At 40.7% G+C, this 23,028-nt stretch overlaps 1 protein-coding gene across 2 annotated transcripts in view; it reads right to left on the reverse strand.

Moving 5' to 3' along the window:
* Positions 1–22,279, reverse strand: part of ALDH5A1 (aldehyde dehydrogenase 5 family member A1) — a 43,878-nt gene extending 21,599 nt beyond the window's left edge. Inside the window, exons 1-4 of one of the 2 annotated variants that reach the window (XM_078153569.1) lie at positions 21,725–22,279; positions 9,267–9,350; positions 7,228–7,398; positions 3,193–3,309 (exon numbers count right to left, since the gene is read on the reverse strand). In XM_078153569.1, coding sequence (XP_078009695.1) covers positions 3,193–3,309; positions 7,228–7,398; positions 9,267–9,350; positions 21,725–22,084 — 732 coding nt within the window. In that variant the 5' untranslated portion in view covers positions 22,085–22,279. The remainder of the gene's footprint in view (positions 1–3,192; positions 3,310–7,227; positions 7,399–9,266; positions 9,351–21,724) is intronic. The other variant, XM_020986839.2, reaches the window with a different exon arrangement.
* Between the last annotated feature and the right edge of the window lie 749 nt (positions 22,280–23,028).

Consider the following 23,028-nt stretch of genomic DNA (forward strand, 5'->3'; position numbering starts at 1 on the left):
GCTTGTAACAAGATCCTTTTTATTGCCTAAAGCCCAGGTGTGACACAGTCACTCTTCTGCTCAAGGAGTGCTCATGGAACCCTCTCGCCTCTAGGATAAAACACAAACTCCTCTGGCTTTTATGAAAGCCTTCTACATCCTTGCTCTAGTCTACTTCTCCACATTTATCATATATTATCCTCCTTCACATATTCTACAGTTCAACCCAACTGGACTTCTTACTGTTCCTCTCACATCACATTCTCTTGTCCCTGTCCTTGTGGAAAGACTTCTTCTCCCCTCTCCCCACCATGTTTGCAATGCACTCCTTTCCTTACCAGTATGTCTCAGACTCCCTGGCTTCCTTCAAATCTCAGTTCAAATGTTCACTCCTACAAGAAACCTTTCCTAATCCTCCTCTGGCTACTAGGGTCTCCCCTCCCCCTGCCCTTCCAATTACCTTTTATTTATTTTATATATGCTTGTACACGCACAGGATGTCCCTCCCTATAGACCAAGGAAGCTCCTTGAGGGCAAGGGACTTTTGTATTTTTATTCCTAGCACATAACATATGATACACCAGAGGTGGGAAATCACATGTGGCCCTCTAGGTCCTCAAGTGTAGCCCTTTGACCAAGGCCAAACTTCACTCTTCTCAATAAAAGGATTTGTTCTGTAAAACTTGAACTCAGTCAAAAGGCTGCACCCAAGGACCTAGAAGGCCACATGTGGCCTCAAGGCTGCAGGTTCCCCACCCCTGCACTACACGCCTGCTGATGATATATCCAAAGAGTGAACAGAGCGTGATAATAATAATAATGATAATGAATAATCCAAATTTTTCCTTCAACTGTTCATTTTCAAGAGGAAAAAAAGCAGTCACACGCTTAGAATTTTTTTTTAATGTTATATAAAACACACATACACAACTGAAAAATAAAAAAGAATAAAAGGAACAAAAAAGGGTCTGAACAAATCTTCCCAGGAAAATGTTCAGCACAGTGTACTCTAAATGGAGCACTAGCCTCAGAAAGAAGATATACTTAGATGAGGAGCTCCTTGAGGGCAGGAGCTCATCTCAAAATCCCTAGAAGAATTTTTTTGGTACTGTGTTACGGAAATGCTTGTTTTGTTCCATGAATTGAAAATAAAATAATTTAATATTAAAATAAAAGCAATTTAATTAATAATTTTATGACACAACCACAACATTTTATAATTTAGAATAGTTATTATGATATAATAATTAATAATTTAAATTTAAAAATAAATTAAATATATTTTAAAAAAGAATTCCTAGAAGACTGCTAGTATTCCCATAGTTCTGAAGGGTGCTCTTGAATGATTTTTGAGGACGATGGTCTGCAAACTTTGCGTACCACATCAGAGGGCAGTGCAAACAAAGTCAATAGTGGAGAGGAGGTTACTATAGAGGCCAAGGTCATAAATGGAGAAGACAATGACATTGGAGCTTGAGTGTCCCCATGTAAAAAGATCTGACACAGAGAACAAAATGTGAAAGAGATGCTTTTGAAATCACTTTCTAGAATTTGTCCAATTAAAACAAAGCCCCAAAGGAGTTATTTGGGTACATTTGATCAAAGGCCAAAAAAGAATCCCTGACAGGAATGGGAAGAAATCTAAACATGTTAGTTAAGAGAAAACCATCAGATTCAAATGCAAGTAAAAATGAAAAACTTTTCTAAAAGGGGATGCAGGTAAAGAAAGGTGCTTTTCCTCACCCCTTGACAAATGCTCATTTATGTCCACTTGTGGCACAGTGGAATGTGGGTTGGAGTCAGAAGACCTAGGTTTGAACCCCTGCATTGTCATTTTTAGTTGTATGAACTTGGAGAAGTCACAATAACTGTCAACTGCAGTTTATAAATAAACTCTATGTATGTATAAATAAATAAATAATATACACACATACATATATAATATATAAATGAACTTTACACACAAAATTTATTTATAAATGAACTTGATTTATAAAATACAGATGCTGATGCTTGTTATCTGGGAATGGCTGATCCAAATCTTGTCATCTCTCCTCAAATCTCCTATAGCACCCCCCTCTAATCTTCCTCTCTCATCTGAGGATCTTGCCTCATACCATACTGAAAAAGATTAAGACAACTTGCCAAAAGTTCTCTTTTATTCCCTTCTTCTCATCTCATGTCATTCTGACATATTTCCTCATTCTCTCCTCCTTCACTCCATTCTCTCTGTCAAGGCCAATACCTCTACAGATACCCTTGATCAAATTCCCTCCCAGATTTTCTCCACTATCATGCCTACTTTCTCTTATTTTCAATGTTCTCCTATCTACTGGCTCCTTTTCTGCTGCCTATAAATACATCCAGGTCTCCTCATCTTTAAAAAAATTCTTCATTTGATCCTACCATCTCCTGTAGCTATCATCCTGTAACACTCTTCCCCTTCTCAGCTAAACTCTTTGAGAGAGCCATCCATACTTGGTGTGGCGCAGGCTCTCATTACCTTTTGCCTATACTATTGCAACAGCCCTCTTAACAGAAGGCCTGACCATGTCAATTCTGTGCCCAATGAGCACCAGTGGCTCCACACTACCTCCAGGTTCAAAGTTCTATGTTTAGCATTTAAAGTCCTTTATAACTTGGCCTTTTCCTACCTTTCCATTCTTCTCAGACTTTACTCCTCTCTCCATGCATTGTGCCATCCAATTACCTTGGCCTACCTTTTGTTTCCTGAACAGGATCCTCCACATTCCATCTCTGTGCCTCTGAATTGCCATGTGTCCCTCATACCTGGAATATTCCACACCTTCACCTATGCCTCTTTGTTTCCTTGGCTTCTTTCAACACTCAGTGCAAATCCCACTTCTGCAAAAGGATTCTTTTGGTCCTGCCATCTTATTGGTGCTTTCCTCTTTCAGATTACCTTTCATCGTGTGCATGCATGTATGTGTGCGTGTGTGTGTATGTATGTGTGTGTGTGTGTGTGTATGTGTGCACGTGCGTGTATGTGTGTGTGTGTTCAGACTATAACATTATTGAGAGCAGAGGGTGCTTCTTGCATTTCTTTGTATCCATGGCAGTTAGTATAGTGCCTGATACATAGTAAGCTTTAATGACTGACTTAAAGGGTTGGACTGGCTGGCCTGTAAAGTACTTTCTGATTTTAAGTTTATAATCGTATGTATGAATGAATACACGAAGAAACTTGCTCACCTCACCAAGAGCCAGGGCAGAAAAAGGTGTATCTTCTGCAGGTTTCACCACCACTGTGCAACCAGCTGCCAAAGCTGCTCCTACCTTTCGGGTAATCATAGCACTGGGAAAATTCCACTATGGTCACAAAGAGGGGAAAAAAAGGAAGTTATAAGACAGCTCTAGAGAAATATCTGCTTAATCCACCGGTTCACTGGAAGACGAGTTATTTATTGACTACTAGATGGATTAATCACACTAAGCCCTGCTAGCAGACATATGACAACTCTACAGATAAGATACAAAGCCTACTGAGAAGAGAAACTTTTTTTCTTTTTCTTTTCTTTCTTTCTTTTTTTTTTTTGTAATTAACAAAAGCAACAAAAAAATCTGTAGGAATGAAATGCTGTAATGGCAGAGATCATTAAAGACAGAAGAAAATTCCATTGTTCCTCTTCAGGAAGCTTAGTATAGAAGGAAGATAGCCTGGAACTATACTACACAAGGGGAGAGAAAAAGTGTGGTGGGTTTGGAGGCAGAAGACCAGGTTCAAATTCCCTCTAGGAGACTATTTGGGTGAGTTACTTCCCTACATGTGACCTCAGTTTCCCCATTTGTAAAATGAAAGGGTTGGACTAGATGATTTCTACAGGTTCCTTCTTTTTTCTAGCTCTAAATCTGTGATTTTATGAGCCTCTGACCTAGCTATGACGTGGGGGGAAACTGTTTAAGATTACAAAGAGGAGAGAGGAAAGCAGTTCAAGAAAGATTAGGTAAGAAGAAACTGCTTCACTGAATAGATCTATTCATGTAACATCTGAACTCCCAATCTAGACTGCAGGCTACTCTTGTAAGGGCAGAGAGACAATGTACCATACTTCTCTATAGTCTGAGCATTAATCACAGTGCCTTCCCTATAAATGCTCCCACTTTTGTCAATGACTTGAAGGAAGGCACAGATGCCTTGTCTAGCAAATTTTCACAAGACATGACATTGGGAAGGAGAGTTGATACTCATGATAAAATGACAATATATAACAATCTTGAGAGGGTAGAATTGGGGGTAGGCTAAAGCTAACAAGACGAAAATCAATAGGGGAGGTCTCACTTTTTTTTTAGGCCTGTGATTTTATCAGTATATGGAGCATCAAGTGAGAAAATGCCCTCTGCCACTTGACAAAGATCAGCAACTATTCTGTACCTTATAATCTTAGAGAATTGTCTGGGGCACTGAGAATACTTTGCCCAGGATTACAGAGACATTGTAGAGGAGAGTGGCATTTGAACCCAGTTATAACATCTTGTTTCTGGGTTCAAAAAAACCGAGTGTACAAGTACAGGTTGGAGGAGGATGTGAAGAGCAAGCACCATTGTCTTCAAAATCAAATGCAGGGGGGGAAGGACAGTGAGGTGGCACAGTGAATAGAGCACTGGCCCTAGAGTCAGGGGGACCTGAGTTCAAATCCGGCCTCAGACACTTGACACTTACTAGCTGTGTGACTCTGGGCAAGTCACTTAACCCCATCTCCTAGCCAAGAAAACAAAACAACAGCAACAAATCAAATGCAGAGATTCTTGTCTGGAATTCATGGACTAGAGGGAAGTGGATAGATTTCAAGAGGTTTGTAAACTTGTCTGAGAAAAAGTGATATCTTTATTTTCACTAACCTTCAACTGAAATTTAGCATTTTCTTCAATTATTTTGAGAAGGGGTCCACAGGATTCACCAGACTGCCACATCACAAAAATGGCTTAAGAACCTCTGGTCTAAGGGTTTTCAGAGGCAATAAGCTCAATATAAATCAGCAGAATGACCTGCAGCTAAACAAGTTAATTCAGAGTAAAACTGTATTAATAAAAGTATGGAGTTTAGAAAAAGGAAGGTGAGAGTGCTATCGTATTCTACCCATGTATCTGCACACATAGGCGGCTAGGGTGTGCAGTGCATAGAGGGCTCAGCCTAGAGTCAGAAAGATCGAAGTTCAAATTTGGCCTTGGACACTTACCCACTATTTCACTCTGGGCAAGTCATTTTTACCTCTATTTGCTTCAGTGTTCTCAACTGTAAAATGGGACACACGATAGCATCTACCTCACAGGCCTGTTGTGAGGATCAAATGAGATGATATTCGTAAAGTACTTAGCACACTGTCTGGCGTACAGTAGGTGCTATATAAATGCTGATTCCTTTCCCTCCCCTTACATTCAGATGACATTTGGAGTATCATGTTCAGTTCTAGGAAATGCATTTTAGAAGGCATATTGACAGGCAGGAGCATATCCACAAGAGGGCAACTATGGTGGTAAGAAGACTTGAAACTATGTTATTACAAAGATTAACTGAAGACACTGGGGATACAGAGAAGACTTTGAAGGAACATGACAGCTATCTTCAAATGTTTAAGCAACATCATTACTAGAGATCAACTCGTACAAGTGAAATCCTGGGAAGCAAAGGAATTCACTAGGCCAAGGCCCTTTTCAGGCTACCACATTGTCCCAAGTCATTTATTTTGCTTGGTCTCAGAGGACAGGTGAAAAAAAACCCACAAATAAATGACAAGGAAATAGATTTTGCCTAAATATAAAGAAAATTATTTCATAAATAGGGCTGTATAAAAATGAGCTTGGGGGTAGCAATGTTCTAGTCATGAGACATTTTCAAACAGAGGCTCAATGACCACTCTGCTGGGGACACTGTAGGCAGGGTTCACGCTCTTGCTAAGAGTTGGATTAGATCAGGGGTTCCTAATTCTTTTTGCATCATGGACCCCTTTGGTAGTTTGGCAAAGCCTATGGACCTTTTCTTAGAATTTTTTAAACTCATAATTGAAGGAAATACAAATTTTCAGTTAGAGATTAGTGAAAATAAGGATGTTTATTTTTTCCCTGTCCAAATTCATGGACCCCCTGAAATCTACATATCCATAGATCCCATAGAGATCTGTGGACCCTGAGTTAAGAAGTCCTGGTGTAGATGATTTTTGAGGTTCCTTCCAGCTTTATGTATGAAATATTATATGACTTTACATTTGTTGATGATGATGATAATTACCATGGGTTAAGCAAACGTTTTGCAAAATGTGACCCATATTACAAAAGGACTTTTTAGAGTTTGGAGTGTCATAGAACATAAAATTAGGCTTAAGAAAGAAACTTAATTAAATCAAATACAAAGATACATCATTAGGATATGTCATCATGCCATTGTGTTATCTTTCCCCTAAATAAGGTCCTTGCATTCCAGTAACACCCATCCATATATGACTCTTAATCATTTATTTTTAAAAAATATACTCTCACTCATCATTGCCACACCTAACATTATCACAGGACTACTGAGTGACAAACTCATGTACCTTTGAAAAGGAATCAGGAAAATCAAGAACAGGTTCAGCAATTTTAAGGGGAGTCCAATTGTCCCCTGACATTTGTGGGGGTTGGGGTGCAGGACCCCTGTGAATGTGAAAAAATGTGAATAACTCTAAGCCCCATCCCAAACCTTTACTTTTAATAATTCTGATCATATTTAATAAACACACAAAACAAGAAAAACAATTCACTGCACTCATAAAAAAGTTGCAGTTTCTACTCGAGAGAGATCAGTATCTCACACCACACAAGTCTTTGCAGAAACCACTGCAGCTGCTTCCCAAATTTCCTTCTCCTACAAAAAGCACCACGAAGATTATGCAATAGCAGGGAAACAAAGAGAGTACACAGCCATAGTTCTTTAGCGCACTGAAACTTTTAACAAAATCTCACTATTTATAGTAAATTTATGTATGTATACTTAACGGTAGTAAATGATAAAAATAGATGAATAATATACAGTTTTTACGCATTTTATGACTTACTAAATTATTTCAGTTTTCTTCATATGTAGTGCATTGTCTGCAATTTTGCCGCAAATCTCCAAAAATTCTAATTATTAATGACCAACCGACAGGGATGGCTATACATCTTTTCACACTGAAGAATGAATAAGCTATTTGATGAGTCTCATCATTTCCCTCTAAATGATCCTTTCAAGATCTAGCAAATCTTTCCACTTACTGGGGTGATGATGGCAGCCACCCCAACAGGCTGCTTCAAGACCAGGCCCCGCCTATCCTTTGCAGGGGTATGAATGATGTCTCCATAAATGCGTCGTGCTTCTTCGGAAAACCACTCCAAGAAAAAGGCTGAATAAAGAATTTCTCCTTGGGCTTCCTTTAGGGGCTTTCCCTAAAATTAAACCAGAAGCATATAAAGGATACATGCAATGCCGAATGACTTGTGGGTTCACCAGGTGTAGGGGGGAGGATCAGAGGGAGTCCTACAACTCACAGTTTACAGTTGTCTAAGACAAGTTAACAGTGGTGTTAGTTAAATGATTTGTCCATAGTCACACAGCTAGTGTCAGAAGAAGGATTCTTTCTGACTTCCTAACTCTTATCTACTAAACGATTCTACATGTGACTAAACCATTCTTATACACCATTTTTTTTGCTGCTTTTTTAAATTAATTTATTTTGATTTATCAACAATCACTTCCATAAGCTTTTGAGTTTTAAATTTTTCTCCCCCTCTCCCTCCCCAAGATGGCACACAATCTGATATAGGCTATACATATACATTCCTATTAAACATATTTTCACATTAGTAATGTTGTAAGGAAGAATTAGAACCAATAGAAGGAACTATTAGAAACAGGTAACACAACAAAAAAGAAGAAAAAAATAGCAAATAGTATGCTTTGATCTGTATTCAAACTCCATAGTTTTTTTTTTTGGAAGTGGATAGCTTTTCCATCATGAGACCTTTGGAGATCTTACACATCATTTTTAAAAAATGCACGATGAAATCACATCTTTGATATCTCCAATATCCAAAAGACTAGTATTGTTAAGTTCAGAATTTTAAAAAGACAAAAACAAAAAGAAAGAGAAAAGGCTTGTATGTGCTTTTTGTATTCTTCAAATTTTAAAAGGCTTTAGTCAGTGAATCCCAATTTTCCAATTCACTGATCTTCTCCCTGCAGAGGAATTCCTCAATTTATCATGGGCCTTAAAAAACAGCATCACAATAGGTGAAGGAAATAAAAGTGAGTTTATGTCAATTAGGTGACAATAGATATAGCACTGGGCTTAGAATAAGGAAGACCAGAGTTCAGATCTAGCCTCAGATACTTAACTTGTTGTGGGACCCTGGGCAAGTAACAAACTTTATTTGTCTCAGTTTCCTCGACTGTAAAATGGGGATCAAATAAGATGTCTGCAAATCCCTTGGCATAGCCTGGCACACAGCAGGTGTTACATAAAAGCTACCTGTAATAATTGTTATTATCATACCATGATCTTTTATTAGTAAAAGTCTACTTTTGATACATGAATTTTCAATTTTCATAGCTATTCAGGAAAAAAATATGGGCTGGGCAAGAACAAGACATGACAGTTGTTTAGCCTAAGTATTTTCATTGGTCTCCTCCCAATGTCATCAGAAAGTGAGGAAGCCCCAAGCAAGATGGATGGACCTCCTGTGCCAAATTTGGACATGGATGTGAACAAGAGTCACAGAGGCAGGCATGGCTGGGTCATGATCTGCATTGTTAGAGAGAACTTCCAAGCCAATGAGACCACAGATCCATTGGAATATTTGACTAGCTAATCAGTGTGCTGGAAATTATTATTTTAATTTACTCATCTCTCACTGCACCACAATAACAATATTGAAGGGAAGCTAAAGGCTTTTGTTTAACAAAGGATTCCTGGATACAACAACACACACACACACACACACACACACACACACGACAGAACAGAAGAGATACCAGGGATATCCTGTTCAATACATATCTGAACAGGAACCCTTCCACAACACAGTCAATAAGTAGTCATTCCACATATACTTAAAGTTACTCCAAAAATGAGGAGAGTCTAACTTGACATATATACATTCCTTCACATATATACATTCCTAGTTTCAGGGTAGCACATTTATACATCACCCTGGCTACTGGCTACTTACTGACCTCCAGGATGGCTTCAAGCCAGGGAAAGCCACTGACCAGGGTAACCACTAAGGAAGTCAGACAGGTTACTCACTGTACTCACATTTTCAGCTGTGATTATCTTGGCAAGGTCATCTTTATTCTTTATCATCAGATCATACCATTTTCGCAGTAATGAACTCCTTTCCTAAAGGACAAATAAAAAGCAGACCACATTATCTAATTGGCCCGTGGTTCAAAGACTGATACATGAGTATAAATTTCTCAAACCATTCCAGGATGTGAGTAAAGAAAAAGAAATAGGGGAAGCCCAGAATTCAAAATTCAAGAGATAACAAAGAGATTATTTGACTGAGGTTATATGAAAGGGAACAGTAAGAAATGAGGCTGAGAATGAAGTAGAGTCATTTCTGGTTCGGCACAGCCCAGCCAAAATGGCCTTCTGATTGTTCCTTATGGGAGACCCTATCCTCCATCTTTTTGCCTTGCTCAGGCTGTCCTCCAGGCCTAGAATGCATTCACCTTCCCCTGGTGGAGTTCCTGGTTTCCTTCACAGCTCAGTTCAATGGGAGCACTTACTTGATCTCTCAGCTTTTAGTACCTCCACACAAAAAATTCATTTCTATTACTTGCCTCTATGTGAAGAGGTCTAGAGGTTTTGGGGTGCTGGGACCCCAAGATCATGGTACCGGGCCCTGCCTGAAAGAATTCAACTCAAACCTTCTTCAGCCAGAGGAAAAGTTTATTAGTGCTAAAACACTTAGGGCCAGGTGACGCACAAGGACGAGCGGGCATGAGAGTTCTCAGCCTTTTGGGGGTGAGATTCTCAGTATGAGGGTCAAGGTGGATCTTAAATACTAAAGTAACTTTGGGTGGCCAGAGAAGGGGGTTGGGAAAATGGTCTAGGTAAGAATTCTAATTGGGGAGGTCAGAGAGATTGAATAGACAATGGGAATAGATAATGGAGGGAACAGGAAGGCAGAAGTTTGAAAGGCATCTGCACAAAATCAAGGTGGGGCTAGGACTTTCAAAAGGAGATAAAGGAAGGCCTTTCTGGGGCCTATAGACAAAAGGGAGCCAGATTCTTTTAGGGTGCATCTGAATAAGATTGAAAGGTAAGGCTAAGGCTTTCAAAGGGAGATGAGGGTCAGGGGCCTGTGAGTCAGATTCCCTCTGGGGCAAAGGGCGAAGATCTTGGTGTGGGCCCCACCCCCATCATATGTACATAGGTGTCTCCTTCAATATAACATAAGCCCTTGAGTCTAGGGACTAGTTCAATTTTGTCTTTGTATCCCCAGTCTCTGGCACACAATGGGCGCTTTAAGTTGTTAATTAATAACAGGGATGGAATCTTAATCAATAGGAAACACAGAATCAAAGGTTTTTATATATGCCTAAAATGATAAACAATCATTATCAAAAATAAGTAAATGTAAAACAAGAAGTAAAATCTTATTATAAGCTAGAACTAAATGAAAAAAGCAAAAACAATTAAAAAAACATAGCACTTTTGTTTTGTCCTTCTCCAGGATGACAAAAAGTTTACTACCTTTGGTCCAGTTTTTTCTCCTTCCTTCCTTTTTTAAAAAAAATTAGTTTTGAATAGATGGCTATAATTGATGTATATCTGCAATCAAAATATATACAGTTCTGGTTTTGCTGATTTTATTCTACATCAACTTGTAAAGGTCTTTCCTTATTCCCTAGTATGCGTCATGTTTATTTTTTTAAAACAGCATAATATTCTATTACATGAAGACATCATAATTTATTAAGCTATTCTTAAAACTGTTGAACGTATAGAATGCTTCTTACTTTTTGCTATGACAAAGAAAGATATATTTATGCAGATGAGTACCTTTTATGAGGATTTGGGGAAAAATTCCTAGTAATGGAATCACTGGGTTGAACAGTTTTGTTACTTTCTATCCAGTGCCATATTGTTCTCTTCAAAAATGTCTGTAACCATGTGCAGTTCCACCAGCAATGAATTTTTACTATTTTTGTTTCTTATTTGTGCTGTCTTACAGCATCTTAGGTGGCATCTAATGGTTGCCTTGATTTGCATTTCCCTGATGGTTGAGAAATTTGAATATCTTTCATAGGGTTACTAAAGGTTTATATTTCCTCCTTCATGAATTGCTCATATCCTCTTCCTCCAGTGGGGAACATATATTATTAATCTTATAAAAATGCATCAGTTCCTTATAGATTATAGAACTTTATCTTATATATTATCATTTCTTCACATTAACCAGTTTCATTTAATCCTGGAGATACTGCCTTTTGTTATGCAAAATCCCTTTATCATTAAGTAAGGGGCTTACCACAATTTATCAAGCTTGGAGAAACCCAGGGCTGAGAATAGACAATCAGCTCCTCCTTTCCCAAAGCAGATAACACCAGAGAAGGTAAAGCGCACAAGATAGGTAGTGGGAAGCTAAACAATGGAGCTGGGAAAAAGAGACTTTTAAATAAGGACTGAGAATCATCCCCCTGCAAAAGTATTTTCAAGACTTCAGAAGGCCTCCTTCTTCCCCCAAAAAGTTTAAAGAAAATCCTCCCCCAAGAAAGGGGGCTAATTCTAGAGAGAAAGGCTAGAGGGGAGTAACAGGGTTACAGGGTAGCTTTGCACATACAAGGATGGGGGCCATCCATGAGGGAGTAAGTAGATAATTTTCCTCCTAAGCCAGACCTGTACAACTTGTAAACTACTTTTGGATGCAGATAGATTAGACTAGAGACAGACTGATGATGGTTGGTTGCCACAAGTCATGTGACAAACAGGAGAGTGCACAGTGGCAACCCTACATTTTTTCAAGGGTTGCCTGAAATCCTTAGGCCAGCCACAAGCAGGCCTCAGGCCATAAGCTGTGCAAGCCTGTCCTAAGCCAAACACCTCCAACTTCCTGCCACTGTCATATTGGTATAACCAAGTCCGTTTATTTTGTCTCCAATGATTTCTTCTGATTGCTCATCAAAAATTAACACTAGAGTAACTCAATCAGGTCTGTGTATCCGGAAAACTATCTTCATATTCTTATTATGTGTGTAAGATGAAGTGGAGGGAGGAGAGAGTGGAAGCAGAAAGACCAGTCAGTAACCATAATAAAACAGGGGAGAGGTAATAAGGGCCAGGACTAGGGTGGTGACAGTAGGAATGGTAAGGAGGGGATGCATACCAGGGATACTTTGGAGATAAAATTGACAGGACTTGACAACTGATTAGAAATGTGGGATGAGGGAAAGGGAGGAGTCAAATATGACTCCAAGGTTATAAGCATGGGTGACAATGTCAATGTTATCACCATCTCTCAGACATAGGGAAATCAAGAGAAACAGGTTCTGGACCGAGGGTGGGAAGAAATATGAGTTCAGTTTCATTCATGTTGATCTTGAAGTGCTAATGCAACATACAGGTGGTGATGTCCAGCTGGCAATATAACTCTAGTTTCAGGGAAACATCACAGCTAGTGATGGTAACCTGAGAATCATCCACGTCAAAGAAACGGTTGCAACTTCATGAATGGAAGAGATCATCATGGGGAGGGTCCAAGTAAGGAAGAGAACCAAAGATGGAGGCTTAAGAAAGGCCTAGGTTAAGTGGACAGGAGATAAGAGATAAATCAGCACAAGAAACAGAGGAAGAACACTTAGAGATATAGAATACAAAGATGAAAATGACATAAAATTCTCTGACTTTTAAAAACCTCTCATAATCTGACCTCCACACCTACTTTTCCAGTCTTCTTATATATTATTCCTGTCTACATACTCTGAAATCCAAGTTTCTTTGCTGATCCTCTGATAGGATAGTTTATTTCCTCATTCTAGGAATTTTCACTATTGTCCTCCATGGCTGGAACTCTCTCCTTCCTCTTCTCCTGGCCTCCTTCAAGTCTCGGCTACAATCTCACCCTCTGGGTGAAGCTTTAACCAATCCCACTTAATGCTGGTGCCTAATTGTATGCGTACTATCTCCCCCATTAGACTGAGAGCTCACTGAGAACAAAGACTGAGTTCTGCCCTGCTTCTTATCCTCAGCTTTTACCATGGTGTTGCTCAAACAGATGCTTAATAAAAGCTTGTTGACTTGACATAATCCCTTCCCTCAAGGAGCTAGAATCTACTAGGGGAATATGATATACACAAAAAAATATGATACAAGTTAGAATGTGATCGGGGCAAAGGAAAGATCTGGACAAAGCGTTCCAGCAAATTTTGAGAATAGAGAAAACATTTTCATGTTGGAGGGTTAGGGAGGGAAAGTCAGGAAAGTAGAAAGACTCAGGGAAGTCTTCATAGAAAAGGTGGAAGCTGAGCTAAGTTTTAAAGGAAGAAAAGTATTTCAAAAACGATGAAGAATTACAGAATCTGAGAACTGGAAGAGACCTAAGTAGCCATCTAGTCCAAGCCATACACAAAAGGAATCCTCATTATATTTCCAACAAATGGTCTGCCAGCTTCTGCCTAAAGGTCACCAAGGAGAAGACCTTCTCCCCTGTCCTTCAACCTCTGAGACAGCCCACTCTTTTGAACAACTCAAAACAGAGGTAACAAGTAGGTGTTCAAGGCATGGGAAATGTTACATATGAAAACTCAGAGGCAAGGTGCTAATGAGATGAAGGGATGGGGAGAAGTAAGGTGCTTGTGAAGAGCCTTAAATGCCAGCTAAGGAAGAATGTTTCCTATCAGGTAGGTATATTCAAAGCACATTAGGTGTGAGTAAGGATGCTTGACTAACAGAACATGTACCCACATGCCTACCAAACTATAAGAACAAATTATCATGCTCCTATATTCCCCAAGCAGAAAATTAAGACAATATAGTACTTTTCCTAATCTATGAATAAACACATTGTCTGAACCTGTATTCACACTCTTTTTCGCTGGATTATTCCTCCCCACTCTTCTGAGTGGTCTGACAAGTTTTTTTTTTCTATTACTTCACAAGGGTGTTCTTTAGACTAATGCCTGTAAACTTTAAAATGCTTGGAGCTTCTAGGAGAAAAGGCATCATCGATGTTTAATAACAACAATAAAATACTAATTATATCTTGTTTACTCACAACACAGTAAGGAGGCTATGAGTTCATACATGTAAATACATATATATGATGACAGCAACAGGTTATTTTGGGTCAGGTGAAAGAAAAATCAAAACAGAACCTGTTCACAGGAAAAAAGCATAATCAATTCTGTGGTAAACATCTGAGGATGGGAAAGATCACTAACACACAGAAGATGACACTGTTGGAGAAAAAAGAGAACTTTGTGTATTATGACAAACTAGAATGAAGAGAAATTTGCTGGGGGAAACACAAGGATTAAAAAAGTAAATTCTGCCTCCAAGATGAAATAAACTGGTGCCAGTCCAGCTATATGGATGAAGGAGGAGGGAGCAGAAAGAATAAGTGATTCTTGAACTCCAGGCAAGGTCCTGAGAGTGCTGTGGGGGATACAGAAGTACAACAAATGGACCCTTATCCTCAAGAAATTTCCAACCAAGTTATGGAAAAAAATAATAAATATAACACTGAAGCTATGCTGGGTTCACAGAAGGGCAAGATCATCAAGGGCTGGAGTAGTTTACGAAAGTTTCATGGAGAAGTTAAGCGGCGGCTAGGTGGCGCAGTGGATAGAGCACTGGTCCTGGAGTCAGAAGGACCAGAGTTCAAATTTCACTTCAGACACTTGACACTTACTAGCTGTGTTACTTTAGGCAAGTCATTTAACCCTAACTGCCTCACAAAAAAAAGAAGAAGTTAAGACCTGAGCGTTGAATCTCGAAGAATAGAAAAGATTTGGATAAGTACAGAGAAGATCAGACAGGCATTCTAGGAAAGGGCAATGGATTCAGAGCATGACCACTATTTTTCCTTCAAACAAAAGCTGGCCCCCCCTCACTGAAGATGGAAATTGCTGGACATGGACTCCTCAGCCTCCAATACTACTAATAGTAGTGACTGATACTTCCTCAGCACTTTACAATCACAAGGTTCTTTACATGTGTTATTTCATCTGATCCTCATGACAACCCTGGATAGTACAAGTATTATCATCTCCATTTTACAGAAGAGGAAACAGAAGCTCAGAGATTAAGTGGCTTGTCCAATGCCACACAGCAAGTTTGGGAGTTGGGACTGAAACTCAGGTCTGACAAGTCCAATGCTCAGATGGGATCTGAGGCGATCCTGCGGAACAAACATAGGGATCTGCCTGCACTAGGTCTCTAGGTATGAAACTGATGTTATCATAAACATTAGCTGTTTTAAGATTTAAGAACTTTTTGTTTCAGGAATAAAGATGAAAAGAATGTCAGAAAAGTAAGGCTCCATCTAATAAGATCTGCTGTTATCTTAATTACATTGATGGGAGATGTGTGGGTAGAGCCGAGGGTCAATTTAAAGTGAATAAATGCTAATGAGAAGGATCAGTATCATAAGCCTCACAGTAGCAGTTCAGACAACCCTGGGCCCTCCACATCACCTCTAAGGGTTGCAACAAGTCTATAAAATCTTCCAGGACACCTACATCCCTGAAAACTGCTTCTAAGAGCAAAGACCATCTTGGGATCATGGTCACATGGGGATGAATGTTTTCTAATTTTCCCCCATAAATACATGGCTCTAGTAACTGATCCTTCACAAGACTCCAAAAAACAGGGTAGAAAGTAATTTATTTGGTTGCCTTAAATGCACTTTTCCCAGCAAGCTAGGAGATGAATGAAATGGATGAAATAGTAGCAGTAGGTTTGTTACAATAACAAAAGGTGCCAGGTGACAAACAGTGTTAAGTCTTAGAATTTGAGAGCTGAATCTCTTTCTCTAGCTCTTCTTCTGCCCCACCCGCCCCAAGAGATCCAATCATCACATTATTCCCCTGTAGGAGGACAGAAGAGAATCTCAGGACTATAAGAAATCCTGGGCTTTTGTTAACAAAAGGCAGTGGAAGGTCCATAATGACCCTATATTCAAACATCACAGGAACCTGGAAGAGGAGGGTAGCATCCACAAACAACTGTTCATTCTCCTATGCTATAGAGGGCAAACTCCCACTATAGGAGCTTCTGCTCCCTTTATCCCTGTGATTCAGTCAACATCTTCTGAAGTGAAAATCTCTCTCTTTTCTATTTTCCAGCCTTGAAACAACAAAGACCTAAGTCTAAGTTGTGCTTCTAACACATACTGGCTGGATGGCCCAGGCAGCTCTCCAAGTTGGAAAAATGTCAAGTGGTAATTAGAGTTTTCTTTTCTTTTCTTTTTTTTAATGGCATTCAGTGTTAAGTAACTTGCCCAGGGTCACACAGCTATTGAGTGTCTAAGGCCAGATTTGAACTCAGGTCCTCCCGACTCCAGGACCAGTGTTCTATCCACTGTACCACCCAGCTGCCCCTAGAGAGTTTTCTCATCCATGTGTCCTATACCAGGGAAATCTCGGGTCCATTTCCTATCCCAATCACTTTCATCCCTATCTACCTCAGCCCAACTCCAAACATAGTCCATATCCTCCCATTCCATTTCAACCTTTGGGACCCCTGCCACTGTTCTGTTATTGTTGTTGCTGCTGTTTTTAATAAACTGCCTTTCATTCAAGCACTTTACTCTCCACTCATTCTACTTTATTTTCCACCTTCTTGAGCTAATGAAAACCTGGCTTTCTCCAAAAGATTCTTTATCTCTTAAAAATCTCTCTAATACTAGATGTTTCTTCTCTCAAATTCTGTGATAGGACAAAGAGATGTGCTTCCTGCACCTTACTTGAGCTTCTAGACTGTCCCTTTGTCACCATCACTCATTTACTCCATCCATCTATATAACCCTAAACAGCTATTGGTCATAATCATCTGCTGTTCCTTATGTCATTCTTCTTCCTTTCTCAAGGAGTTTATAGTTTTCCTCCCCACCCCAATCTCTGACCTCATTCCCAGAGGATTTAATATGCATATGATGCCTCTTTGTTTTATCTCCACCCCCACTCTTCCGCCTCATTTTCCCAATTCATCACATTCCTCAATTTTTATGACCCACACGGTCATTTTACCTCAGCCACACAGAAGGATGGTATCTCACCATCACCCATAAGGGTTCTACTTCCATAAAACGCAATTTATATTCTCTACTCTGTATACCATCTGCTATTCTCCCATTTCCTCCCCAGTATCACTCCTCCTAAATGTATGCTTCATCCTTACAATAATGTCTAGTCACCTACCTCAAAAGGTAGTTGTAAGGATCAAGTGAGATTTCTGTAAAGCAGTTAGCAAAGTGCCTGGCATATAGGTGTTTAATAAATTCTTGTTCCCTCCTTCCTTCCCTATTTCCCAGGGTATAGAGGACCCATCTCTAGTTGTCCTGATGTATCTCACCACTGGACACAGATAGCTCTGGAGAAGAAAGTGAGGCTGGTGACTTTGCACAACCCTCCCTCACTTAAATCCAATTCACTTGCATGTCATGGTCCTCTTCGAGAATGAAGGACAAACAGTATCCCCAGACTATCACCCCTGTTCTGGCTTCATTTTCCTCCCTTCAGTCTTGACCAGTTCAACTGTACACCATCCTCTCTTCTTGAGATTTAAGTCCCACAGATTCAATCCTTAGCTTTCTGTAAATCACGTTTTGTTAAATACTCCACCTGAGATTCTCCCCTTGTTCTTTTGCCTTGTTAAATTTCAACTTGGGGCTGCCCTGATCCGCCATCTTCTTCATTCCTACTCTTGTGATTCTGGTAAAAATCACATAACCATGCTGACTGGGTTCACCTTAAATGTATGTTATCTCATTAAATTGACCCTCGCTGTCCTTTTATTCCATTCTCGATAGTCAACTATATTCCTCATAGTGGCTATTGCAAACCTTCTCAACTCTCCTCAAACCTCCTATACCCCCTCCTCTCACCTTCCTCTCAGTAGCCAATCTTGCCTCCTAGCATCCATTGCAAGTTCCTTCTTTTACTCTACTTTACTCCCTCATCTCCTTTGCTCAGCTGCCTAATAAAGATGTGGTTCTTTCTCCTTACCAAAGCCCATCCCTGTACTTGTACTCTTCATTCATTCCTTCCCATCCTCTCCAGAAACTTTCCCCCTTTGATCATTCCCTTTCTTAAAACCTTCCATTTTCCATTTCTCCTTATCTACTAGCTCCTTTCCTGCTGCCCACAAGTATATCCAGTTCTCTCCCATCTCTAAAAACAAAACAAGCAACCAAAATCCTTTATTTGATTTTTCAACACACTCAAGCTATTTATCTCCCAGTCTCCTCTTTTAGAAGGAGAGTCTATATTACTGCCTTTGTTTCCTCTCTTCTCATTCACTTCTTAAATTCTTTGAGAATCTGGCTTCTAGTCCCAGCACTCCACCAAAACTGCTCTCAAAAGTTACCAATAATCTCTTAACTATTAAATCCAGAGGTCTTTTCTCAGTCCCCATTCTAACAATGTCAACCACCCTCTTTTCCTACATATTCTCTCCTCTGGTTTCCATGACACTTTCCCCTTTTGATTCTGTTCCTTCCCTTTGTGTTGTTCTTTAGGGATCATCGCCCTTCTCTTGGATCATTGCTCTTCTCTCATCCATTAAGTGTAGGAATTTTGTCCCTTCTCTCTTTACAGAATCTTACTCAGTAATCTCATCAAGTCCCATGGATCTAATTATGCAATTCAATCTATGCAAATGAATCCTAAATCTATACATCCAGCTCTAATCTTTCTCCTGAACTCCAGTCATGGGTTACCAACTGCAGGTTAGATATCTCCATCTGGATGTCCCACAGGCATCTTAAAAATTCATATGTCCAAAAAAGGAACTCATGATATTTTCCTCCAAACCTATGCCTCCTCCAAATTTTCCTATTTCTCTGAAAGATAATGCCATCCTTTTAGCCACCCAGTTTGAGAATCTTGGTGTTATCACTGATACATCCATTTCTTTTATCTGATCATTTTCAATTCCACCTCTACAACTGGGACTCTGCCTTTTTTGGGTCATGGCCCCCTTTGGCAGTCTGGTAAAGTCCATAGATCCCTTCTCAGAATAATGTTTTTAAATGCATAAAATAAAGGCTCACAAAGGAATAATATTGAAATACAGTTACCAAAATATTAAAAAACCAATTTTTTGGACCCTAAATTAAGAATTCTTGTACCACATCATCCTTTCATACGTTCCCTTATTTCCACTCACAAAGTCACTCTTGCCTGATCTCCTGCAAAATACTATTGGTCTTCTTTGAAATGAAGGACAAACAACAAATGATCTCTAGGATCTCAGCCTTCTCTAATCCATCCTTCACACAGATGCCAAACTGATATTCAAAAAAACACAGATTGATCACATCACTCTTTCACTCAAAAATCTTTGATAGTTCCTTCTTGTTTCTATGATAAAATACAAAATCTTCAGACTGGCATTTAAAGTCCTCTACAATACAGATGTCAAACACCAGCCTACCAGGTTCCTGCCTGCAAAACTCCTCAGTGCACCCAGAACCAGATTAAAATATAACTGCAAAATGCTTACCAAAATAAATAAGACACAGATTAGGTTAATTTGTGCTAAATTGTGCAGTGTATAGAGCTCTGGGCCTGGAGTCGTGAAGACTTGAGCTCAGATACTTCCTAACTGTGTGACCCTGAGGAAATAAATCACTTAACCCTGTTTGCCTCAGTTTCCTCATCTGTAAAATGAGCTAGAGAAGGAAATGGCAAACCACTCCAGTAGCTTTACCAAGAAAACCCCCAAAAAGGGTCACAAAGAGTCAGACATGACTGAAAATGACCAAACAACAACAAAGTCAGTATGTGGCCTTAAGAGATCTGTTTCTGCTGAGTTCGACACCAATTAAGTCTACAATTTGACTGCTTACTACCTTTTCAGGCCTATTATATATTACTCTCCTTCATGCTCTATACATTCCAGCCAAATGGGTTGACTAGATATTCATCACACATATCTGATTTCTTGTCTCTGGGCTTGTGAACACTGCCTGGAACTCACTACTACCTCACCTCGGTCTAGATGATGCCTTCTGCGAAAAGCTTTTCCTGATTCCCTGAATTTTTCGTGCTCTCTCCCTCTTCAATTTCTCTTATTCTTACTTATCTTTTACCATTTTATAAACACACTCTCCCCACCCCACCCCCAGTAGAATGTAAGCTTCTTGCAGACAAGGAGTTAATGTTAGTCTTTGTAAACCCAGTGTCTAGCATACTGTTGGCACATACTAGTCACTTAAAAATATTTTCCTTGTAATAACCTTGTAAGATAAAGAAGTACAACGATTATCATCTCTATTCTGCACATAAAGAAAAAAATTTTTAAAGCAGTGTCTTTCATGAACTTTTGGGGTTAGGTGAGCATCAGGTTGAATTATCCTTTTTCTAGACAATGGGAAAATCTGTAATACTACCTCATGAGACATCCTTTTTCCTTCTTCCCCTTGTTAAGGAAGTGGCGCAGTTACTGACTTGGTGATTATCTAGAAATGGCTGCTTAGAATGTAAAAAAATCCATTATCTACTGGGGAGGCTTCTTAATTGGCTGAGTCCGGGACTGTAGCAGGGACAAATGAGGTCTGTCCAGAAAGACAGGCTGGGTCGATACCAATTCAGTGTGAATATGAATGGGAAAACGGCATTCTCTTTTTGAAATGAATATACACCTCAATATGAAGGCTATGTGCATGTCCCACTTAGTCCGCATTGTTTTCCTTGAATTTCTGAATTCCTTGACCCTATAGGTACATTCTGATTTTATTTTCTTTCTCCCTTGTGAATAAATCTCATGAAAACGATGTATGTAGAGTAGAGAAAGAAAAGGGAGAGTTGGTACTAGATCTAGGGCATTTAGGGTTATTGACAAACAGGGAAAGGTAATCAGTGACTGGATGTAGATGACCTCTGAATTCACGTCTAAAAAAGGAGGAAGATCTTAACCTCAAGTCAAGGTTTTAGAGTTCATTGTCAATTAAATATTGATATAAATAAACTCCTAGTCCAGAGGAAAGATTCTCTTAGGTCAGTTTCAGAATGGCTCTGACTCTCCTGGAAGCTAAGGTTATCTGTTTTTCCTTAACAGAAACTCAGCCTTTTAGAAAAATGACTTGCCCACAATTACACACTTGTTATAGTGGCAGACCTGGGCTCGAATCCAATCATTTGCTCTTTCACTACAACAAAGAGACAAGATACACATCCCAGGCAAAATTTAATAAATCGATACCAAAATGTGCTAATAATGACAGCAGCAGCAAAAGTCACACAAACGAACATCTTTAAGAAAGAATCCTCTTCCTTCAAGCGTGGTAGAGGTTCCTGGGAGACTGATTCTCTAATTCTTCTCGGAGGAGAAGGAGATTACTGTCAGTTCAGAGGTTACCTGCGCCCAATCACTGATTATCTTTCCCTTTCCCTCTTTTGCCACTAGCCCTAGATGCTCTAATTCTAGTGCCAAGACTCACTGATGGGGGTAGGGTTGACCTTGGCCAAGTCCCCTTTTCTGGGGGAGGAGAGTTGCTTACTCTGTCAGGACCCACTTTCTCCTTCTCCCCAAGGCGCTCTCACCTTGGCGGAGACCCCCTTCCAGCTGCAGAACGCCTGGTGGGCAGCGTTCACGGCCCCCCGGGCCTCGGCAGCCCCGCAGTCGGCCACTCGTCCTAGCTGGGCACCGCTAGCCGGGTCTTGCACTGGGAAGGTGCCCGCGGCGGCAGGCAGCCAGCGGCCCCCCACAAAGGAGTCGGTGCGCAGCAGAGCCCCTGGGAGCCAGGCCGAACCCCCGCTGTAGCCTCGGAGCGGGTGGGGACCAGGCCCCGCCGCAGGCAGAGGCGGGAGAGCAAGAGGGTAGAGGGGGCGGGGATTGGCGCCTGGAGGCGGCCAGGCCAAGCGCAGGGCCCGGCAGTTCTGCAGCTGCAAGCAGCTGGTCATGGTCCAGGCGGCAGCAGTAGTGGCGGCGGCGGCGGCGGCGGCGGCGGCAGCAACAGCAGAAGCAGCAAACAGGCGAGTGAGAGCCCCGGGTTTGGGGGAGACCTGGATTCTAAAGGTGCAGAGAAGCGGCCAAGCAGCGGGCAGAGGCGGGCGGAGCAGCTAGCGCTCGGCGCCACGCAGCGCAACCCCAGTACGCACTCTCCCCACGCCCCCTTACCCCCCGACCGACGCCGGCCTCCTTTCCCCCTCCCTCCTTCCCCGGAATCTGCACCTGGTCCGAAGTGCCGTTCACCTTACGCTACCTGCAAAACCAAGCGCGCTTTTGCCTTACTGGTAGGGAAAAAAGGAGCTTGGAAGGCGATGAGTTAAATTCTAGCCCGGAAATGTACCCTCCAACCTGGGAGGAGGTTTGCTTTCCTCGCATAGATCATGGTGGAGATTACTATTTTCGGGTCTGGGGCTGGACTAGGTAGCTGCCGAGGCCCCTTCCAGGGCTAAGATTCGGTGTCCTTTCCTCTGACATTCGTCGAGCGCCCCTCATCCCTTAGGCATTCCGGTGCCTGGTGCAGGATTTGCATTAGTCCCCAGCCAGGGGTTAAACCTGTAAGCGCTGCGGAGGGAACCTGGCGAAGCCCGTTACTTCTTGCCCCTACTTACTGCCTTAGCATCCTTTTTCTCCATCTCATCATCTCTCTGCAAATAAGAGAACTTATCCCAGCTTCGGAGGAGATTTGGTTAGTGATCCCTTTGCCCACCTTTCTATGATAAAATTATTCCCTTCTTTATCTCTTATCAAGGAGGATTTAGCCAGGAAACCTTTCAGAGAGGGAATAATGAGATTTCTGCAAGGGAGAAAATTTCTGCTTTTCTTAGAGGGGCAAGCTGGTTTTTCTGGTGGCAGTAGTGGTGATATACAATGCTCTTTGGTCGTTTAAAAAACAAAA

The sequence above is a fragment of the Phascolarctos cinereus genome, unplaced genomic scaffold (genome assembly GCF_003287225.1).
Source record: "Phascolarctos cinereus isolate Bilbo 61053 unplaced genomic scaffold, phaCin_HiC Scaffold_4;HRSCAF=312, whole genome shotgun sequence".
Classification (NCBI taxonomy): domain Eukaryota; kingdom Metazoa; phylum Chordata; class Mammalia; order Diprotodontia; family Phascolarctidae; genus Phascolarctos; species Phascolarctos cinereus.